Consider the following 8,202-nt stretch of genomic DNA (forward strand, 5'->3'; position numbering starts at 1 on the left):
TATAAATCATTTTCAATTTAGTAATTGCTCAAAATTCAGGTAGAGAATATGAACAATATACCAAATACCCAGTTGCTACTCATATTTTATATTTCATATTTTATAATCATTTTATCAGATTGATTTTAAATATTTTCTAACAAGTAAGTATTGAAATAATAGTATATGTTATTCATCCATTCTACTCCTCTCAAAGATAGCCACTCTCCTAAAATATTTATCTATGTATATAAAGTTTTGTGTGATTTTCAAACTTTCTCTTTTTTTCACTCCACAATGTGTCTTGAGATTTATTCATGTTGACACACTCTGCCATTATTTATGCCAAATGATATCTTAATCCTGTTGCTGTATATAGAAATTGACTAGAAATTGTTTGTATTACTGTATATTAAGCTCTCACATGACTAGATCACATTGCATTTAATCATTTCACTATTTTGGACACTCTTGGTGGTTTTAAATTTTTCATTCTCAGCACTGCTGCAGTGAAAGTCCTAAACTGCTCTCACAGCAGGAGTGGGGGTCTCCCCAGGGTGACTTTGGGTGTGGGACTGCCATGTTGTGGGGCATGTGCAGCTTCCATTGCAATGTGCTAGCCCACACGTGATGCACAGCTGCAATTTTTCTCTCCAAAGTGGTTGGATCAACACATCTTTCCCGGTATTGTTCCAGTGTCCCGGTGTCATTGTTCATTTCCCTTCAATATTGTCAACATCTGGGGCTATGAGTCTTAAATTTTTCTGGTCTGAGATGTGTAAAATGTTATTTCCTTGTTCTTTCACTCTGTATTTCCCTGATTTCTAGTAAGGTCGAGATATTTTAATATTCCTTGTGATCATCCAGATTTTCATTTCCACAACTTGCTTTTTAATATCCTTTTCTTTGGAGTGAAGGGCCTGTCAGGAGTCATGGCCTTCGGTGGAGGAACACAGCCAGTCCAATGTAAACCCCTGACCTCACTTTCTTCATACATCCCACTCTTCCCCCTTGGCCAACCCAATTGGAAGCCAAAGGGCACAACTCCTAGAGGCCTAAGGGCAAGGGTGCCCAATATATAACCCATAGACACAGCCTTCTGAGACATTGGGTAGACATAAGAGGAGTACAGACCACGAGGGGCAGATGGAGGGAATCCAGCATAGGAGCAGGGATGGAGACAGATCAGCATGGCCTTTTAGGAGTCTATTGGAATAGCTCAATGAGAGATGATGTTAGCTAGGACAGTGGAGGTGCCTGGTTCTAGATGTCTGTTGAAGGATTGGTCAGAATATGCTGATGGATTTGGCCATGGAGTGTGAGAGGAGGAACGTCAAAGGTGATAGTAAGATCTGTGTGGTTTGGAGGTGGCTCACTTTCTTGGTTTACTCTTACCCTCTCATTCTCTGTACTAAGTACTGGACACTCCAGAGACTTCCATCATCTTGCTCACACCCAATTCTTAATGTGCAAGACTGTTCTTTCTATCTGAACTATGGGGTCTTTTCCTGTTTTATAGAACTCCCATAGATTTAACCATATTTGCTTTCTTTAGCTCTGTATTGGTATTTAGAAAGGAAGATATCTGATTTTCTTGGAAAGTAAATTTAAAATTTGATATTAGCTGAAATAGTTATTGATCTGATTCATTTGATGTAGAAAATTTGGAAATTTTCAAAAGTATTATGTAATTTAAAATCAGCTATAAACACCCTTATGTAGAGTTTACCACTATTAATATATTGCTACATATCCTAGTTTTTCCTATATTATGTATTTTAGATATTATTATACTATATATTTTATATACTATGTTTATATTTTTGCATAGTGTGATCATACTGTAATACTGTACCCTGTTTCATGATCTAGATTTTCATTATTATTAAAATCTAAAAAATCTAGTTTCAAGGAAATCTATAGATTTCCAAAACTGTAAAATTATTTGAGAGCATCATGCTATGAAACTATTTAGTTTCACTTAGTTATTTCCACAAATTATTTAGCCAATTCTTTAGATTTGATTATTTAAGTATTTTTTAAGTTTTAGTTATTATGAACAGTATTTCAATGAATATTCATTTCCATTTCTGACTATTGTTTCCTAGTAGGCAACACTCCCCCCAAATTACTCATTCAATATGCTTTCTCACTTCTGAAGAAATTTTAATACATATTGCTAAAATATCTTCTAAGATTGATCTTGATAATTGGATTTTTCAATTGCTCTCCTTTCTGATTGCTTCTTGACTACCTTGGCTGATTCAGAATTAAGCAAATTAGTTAATTCTCTGATAAGCTCACTCTCTCTTTTCCCCACCACCACCATGAACTAGCTCAACCCATCTTGGAAGATTTCAGGCCTGGCTACACCTGTGGCCGACCGCCGCCCCCCCTCCCCCCCACCCTCCGCACCCCACCCCTAGCCTAGACTCAATTTTTCAATGACCTGTCTGGGTTGTTAGTGGCTTGGTCCTGTTTTCTCCTTCAAAGTGAATTTTCAGTTTGTGTCTTACACAACTTTAGTTCTACTTGAACAGCAATTCCTGTTTCCATTAATGTAATGGAAATACTCTTAGTTCACATTTTTATTCTAACAGGGTAATGATTTTAAGAGAGGAGGAATACAAAGAACTCATCCCTCCCACCTCCATTTCTTCAACCCCCTGAGCCTACTTGTTCTGTAAGTCCCAGATAATGCTTTTTTCTCCTCCCAGCTCCCTGGCTGCAAGTTTGGTTTTTTCAATTATTATTTTTTTAATTTTGTATATTTTTTACATCATTTTTCATTTTGCAAGTTTTTATTTAAGGTCTCTGGCCAGACTTTGACCCCCTTCCCAAAGTCTGCAGGACATCTATTATTTTTGTGATCCCTCCCCTGGAAGCTGCCGGGAAGTTGGTGTGGCTGCATGAAGGACAGAGTTGGGAATAAGGATCTGAGGATAACCACGTCGTGGATTGCTTCAGCTTACACCTTCTTGACTACCTTGGATGATCTAGAAGTTAAGAAAATTAGTTAATTCTAAGGCACTGGGTCCATCCTGGGGAGTGAGGCTGATTTCTTTCCTATCAGGGTCCAGCTCAAGAGGTCTGGGGACCTGATTTTTGCCTCATTCATTATTTTCTTACATGTTGATTGTTCTTTTTGTCTCTTTTAGATATTATTTTGCACCTTTATTGTTGCATCCAAACCCTGGAAATTTGAACTCACTATGCTGAAGAATGAATGCAAAGTTGCCTAACTATCTTTTAGTGCATTCTGGTGCTCTCACATACATTTTAAAGAAGAAACGACACTTGCAAAACATTTTAATAACACCACTGACTAATTAACTGCATGTGTGTGGCCTTTTTGCTCTTTGTGTTCTTCAGGGGCGAATTCTGAGTGTGGGCTGCCTTTTACAGTATGGGGCAGTGTTGTATAATCATCCTGGGCTGGGAAGGTTCATGGTTGATTTGGGCAAATGGAAAATGAATCTTGGAGCCTTAGATATATCTGACATGCCTTCAATGCTGAAGCAGTGGACCTGACACACAGGCAAACCAGTAGGCAGGGAGGCAGCAACTGAACCTCCTAGTCACCATGATCTCTGTCTTCTTGGCCTGGGTATCTGTATTTACGGGTATATGTATGCCTCGTGCTCATGCTCCTAAGTCTTTCTTATAATAACATGGGATCCCATGTCTGTGGGTAATGAAACTTGGGAGGAAAATAAAGTCTCAGGTGATGGATTCAGAAGCTGGTGGCAGGAGGTGAAAAAGAGCCTGAGTTACCCCATGTTCCTTACAGGCAGCCATTTCTAGTTTTTTATTTATCAATTAACAGAGACAATTTGCTACCAATCAATGCAAGAGTACGAAACTGTTTCCGTACCTCACGGAACTGAGCACAAATTCCATTGTCACTCTTTCTGGAAGAACTTGCCTTCAGTTGCTCTAAGCTGGTGGGTAGTTTCAGCACAGCATAGGATCTAACTATCTGGAGAGTGTTCATCCATGGATTTCCAAGGAAATTTCCCTGCCGGGTCATCTGGGAAGACACTGCTGTAGGGTAAGGTAAAAGGTATCAGGCTTTTCTGCCCTCTCACCATTAGGATAGATGACGGAAACCTGCGGTCCTGAATGCATGCCTGATGGCGGGCACCTGGAGTAGGGTGTGGGCATAGGTAGATGGGATTCGACTGGGCTTTTAGGGGTGGCGTCACAGGGGCGCCAGCAGAAGCCGAGAGAGAAGCAAGAGAAGCAGAAGCTGAGAGAAGGCCGGAGAGCCCAGAGTGAAGACCTGCTGGGGGCTGCGAGGCCTGCCAGCCTACTGGCCCCCCAGTGCCCCTGCCTGCCATGTACCTGGTAATCCCAATAAAAACCTGCAAAACCACTGAGGACTCCGATTCCTCCTTTACCTGGTCTGCTGGATCATAGAAAACCTGCACTGTGGCCATTCCTGGCCCTACAACTGCCCACTGGCTTAGAACAGTATTAAACCCCACATCCAACCTGGGAGATAGTTGGATCTTTTTGGAAATTTATATTATACTCTTGGTTTTGCTTGGTGCATAGAGAGTGGGCTGCTGAAGTGTCTGTGTGTGTGTGTATGTGTGCATGCACAGGAAGTATTGCTTATCTAATATTGCATGACTAATCACCCCATCCTTAGTGGCTTGAACAATATATTTGTCTCTCAGGATATCTGGGATCTGAGGGTGCTTTGACCAGGTGGTTCCAGATGTTACCTCTCACAGGATTGTGCTCAGATGTTGCCGGTGCTGCTCTCCTTGGAAGCTTTGGCTCCAGAGAATCCACTTCACAGGCAGCTCTCTCTCATGACTTCAGCTTGGTGTTGTTCATGTGGGCCACACACAGAGTTGCTGTATGCTTCATATGGTAGCAGGCTTCCCCAGGCAGAGTGTTCTGAGAGAGCAAGATGAAAGCCAAGACACACTTTGAGACCTAGCTTTGGATGTCATATGCCATCACCTCTTCCTTGTGCTTTTGGTCACTGTAGGGTAAATGAAGATTGCTCAGGCTTTTGCTCCATTGGCTTCTGTGGCTATCGGGGGGTGTTTAGGAGCATGAGCTTGGGCTAAGCATGTCTGATGGTGAAAACCTGGAGTGTGGTGTTGGTGTGTGTAAGTGGGCACACCTGAGCTGAGAGACTGAGCATATAAGGGCGAAGTCACAGAGGACTGGGGGCAGCAGAGAGGGGCAGATGCGAGAATGCCAGAGAGCCCAAAGAAAGTGAAGATTTGCTGGGGGCAAGGAGGCCCCCCAGCCCCCTGTCTGCCCCACAGCTGGTTGCCTCACTACAAGTGATGTAGAAAGATCATTTAAAGCCTGAAAATGCCAATGAGGGCTCCAGGACTCTCCTTTACCCCTCTGCCTGGCTGGTATCACACTCACCTAGATCAGCCCTGATTCAGTATGGGAAGTAACTCACAAGAGCATGAAGGAGATGAAGATGAGTGGAGCACATCTTCCTAGCACATTTGTTACTGTATGTGTGTGTTTATGTGTGTATTAGTGTGTGTGCATGTATATATGTATCTTATGTGTGTGTGTGTGTGTGTGCAGGTGTGGGCTGAGATGATGAAGGGAGTTAACATGATCAGAAAAAGGTACTATCTGAAACAGACAAGGAAAGGACAGCACTGGTGTGCAAGTTAAGGCCAGTCAGGAAAATGTGAATTACCCAGGAGCAGGCTCTTACTTAAACACCAGGAGATGGTAATGCTCAGATGCCACCTGGCTGACAGGTAAACACTCCCCAGACTTCTTCCTCAGCAAGACCTACAGTACATACCTGAACTCTTTTCCTGAGGGCTTTCTTGCCAGTGAGTAGCACTGGAATGCCTGGGAAGTAACATTCCTGGAAGGAGCTCTCAGTCAAAGACAGAAATTAGAGGACAAACACTCCAGCTTCTGCCCCCCAGGAGATAACACTGAGGTACATTGTCTCCATCTCTGAGAGGAGCCCAGTTGCCCACATTGCTAATCTCACTATCCCTCTTCCTTTCCATTCCTATGTCCACACTGCCTGTCCACTGTCTGCTGGGATCACCCCCCCAAATAAATCACTTGCTTTTGGATTTTTGTTTCAAAGTTGACTTAAGAGCAAACACCTGGATCCATAGTGTGGGGCAGGGTGGGCACCCTGGAAGCTTGCTGGAGCAAGGTCAGGCTGCAGGACCCCTCCACCTGCCCCTCCCTCCCCAAAACCAGTGACTATTCTAGGGAGCCCAATGCCCCCTTCCATCACCCTGTGGCTGTAGACTCCAGGGGACACAGAGAAGTTTGTGTTAAATTGCCTCAGGGTGGGGGGGTCTTTGTGCTGCTACCTGCATTTCGCCACCCACCTCTGCCCTGTGCCCCAGGGCTGGGGCCATAGCTTGATCTTGAGGTGCTCATATTCAGAACTGCTAGCCCTCATTGATCCTGGAGCAGCCAAAGTGAAAGGCTTTCTCCTCTGAGCCTGACAGCACGCCTGAACACCCAGAAGGACTTGGGGTGTTCACACACCCTGGGGTGATCATTTCCATCCTACCCATGGATCTGTTGCAAGCACTGAGGTCAGCCAGATTTTACTGCCCATTTCCAGGGCCAGTAGGTTAAAATTAGTTGTGCATTGGTTCAAATTCAGCTCTTTAAAACTTCCTGGACCCTGATGATACCTTAAGTCAGTTAAAATAAAACATCAGAATCAAGACAGCTCTGTTGACCAACGAGATTTTGAGTTTTTATTTGCTCAGTTTCAAGCAAGAACATGTTCTTTCCTGGGCCCTATGAGGGCCCAGGAGGAATCAACTCCAGTCACATGGGATGTCTAGGACCTCAGAAGATTCTGAGTCTCAGCAGGCCAACTGGAGATTTGGAACATGGGGAATTCTTGCAGGGGAGCACAGATAGTGCAAGGGGGTATTACTGTTCCCTTGGTACCCCTCACACCCCTTCGCCATCGATCTTGGGTTCAGTGTGGGAAGGACTGCAAAGGCTGCCCTGAATTCTCCAGTTCTATGTTACTTTATATTTAGTCTTGTATTCAGTGAGCTCCATGGCTGTGTGTGGTCCCTGACACTTGGAAAGCTGAAGAAATTGCTCAAAGATCCTCCTAGCAGACAGTGAAATGAAACAAGAAGAAATGGCAGAAGATTTGCTAAGCGACAAAGAGATTTTTCCTGCTGCCTCACTTAACTCCCAGCTGCAGGTTTTCGTGCCTGCAGGCACTGGCCACCAACCCCTGGTGAAAAAACTGAATCTGAAGCCCATAGATAAGTAACAAGGAAGATGTAGCGGCCACTGGATTCACCCTTCTGACTGAGGCTCAGACTGGGCCTTTTGTCTTTTGGCAGCTTGGGGCCAAGCGATGCCCTTCCCTGGTAATCTGAGCCAAACTCATGCCTCTGCCCTCGCTAGGGCATCACCCAGGGACCACACTCAAGGACTCACTAAGTATCTAGATTTCCACTTCCCTGGCTCTTCAACACACAGATGTTTGAAAGGAAGGAAGTGACTGGACTTAACCTCAGGAGAAAGCAGAGAAAGCAGGGCAAGAGAGGAGAGATTTTCCCAGGAGAACCAATCCCTAAACCTGACACTTGTCACATAGTCCGAGCTCCTGACAGTGTCCTCACACTCAGCACTAGAGACACAGGGGCACCAGGACAAATGCCACTTCCTATAGATTCCATTCTGGGGAGCAGAACTGTTGATGGGTGCCCCACTGTGATATGAGTGAGGTGGAATCAGGGTGTCCCTGTAGGAGCCATACCTCAGCACTACCTCCTAGGCTCCCTGCCCATCCTACCAGGTAGGGTGTGCTCATAAAGGGTCCAGCAGCTCTCCCCATTGGGCTGATGTCAAAAGGGCCCATTCCACTAGGAGCTTCCCAGTGGAATGAGGGCTTGACTGAGGGAATGAGGAGTTGACTCCTTGGAAGATGAGTAGAAAAGGCAGAGAGAAAGGGCTTCCTTCTTTGAGTGAGTCACACTTGGGGGAAGACCAGAGTGGGAGCAGCCAGGAGAGGGTGGGAAGGTCTCAAGGAAAACTCTTGTCAAGTCTGGGATGAGGCAGGCAGGGCACATGCAATGAGACTCAGCTCTGCCTACCCTCAGGGGCTCAGCCAGCAGCCAGGACGCTGCCCTCAGCTTTGCTGGAATCGCAGGCTCAAAGGAACCCCATCCAGGTCATCACAGAAGGGTCCACACCCCCTGTCCACTCTGATCCCCCAGG

At 44.8% G+C, this 8,202-nt stretch overlaps 1 protein-coding gene across 1 annotated transcript in view; it reads left to right on the forward strand.

Moving 5' to 3' along the window:
* Window positions 1-3,221, forward strand: part of LOC311180051 (cystatin-13-like) — a gene marked incomplete at both ends in the record, with an annotated part of 6,892 nt that extends 3,671 nt beyond the window's left edge. Inside the window, one exon of the mRNA XM_084247727.1 lies at window positions 3,138-3,221. Within this exon, the coding sequence (XP_084103853.1) occupies window positions 3,138-3,221 (84 nt within the window). The remainder of the gene's footprint in view (window positions 1-3,137) is intronic.
* Window positions 3,222-8,202: the final 4,981 nt, after the last annotated feature.

The sequence above is a fragment of the Talpa europaea genome, assembly GCF_964194135.1.
Source record: "Talpa europaea genome assembly, chromosome: 11".
Classification (NCBI taxonomy): domain Eukaryota; kingdom Metazoa; phylum Chordata; class Mammalia; order Eulipotyphla; family Talpidae; genus Talpa; species Talpa europaea.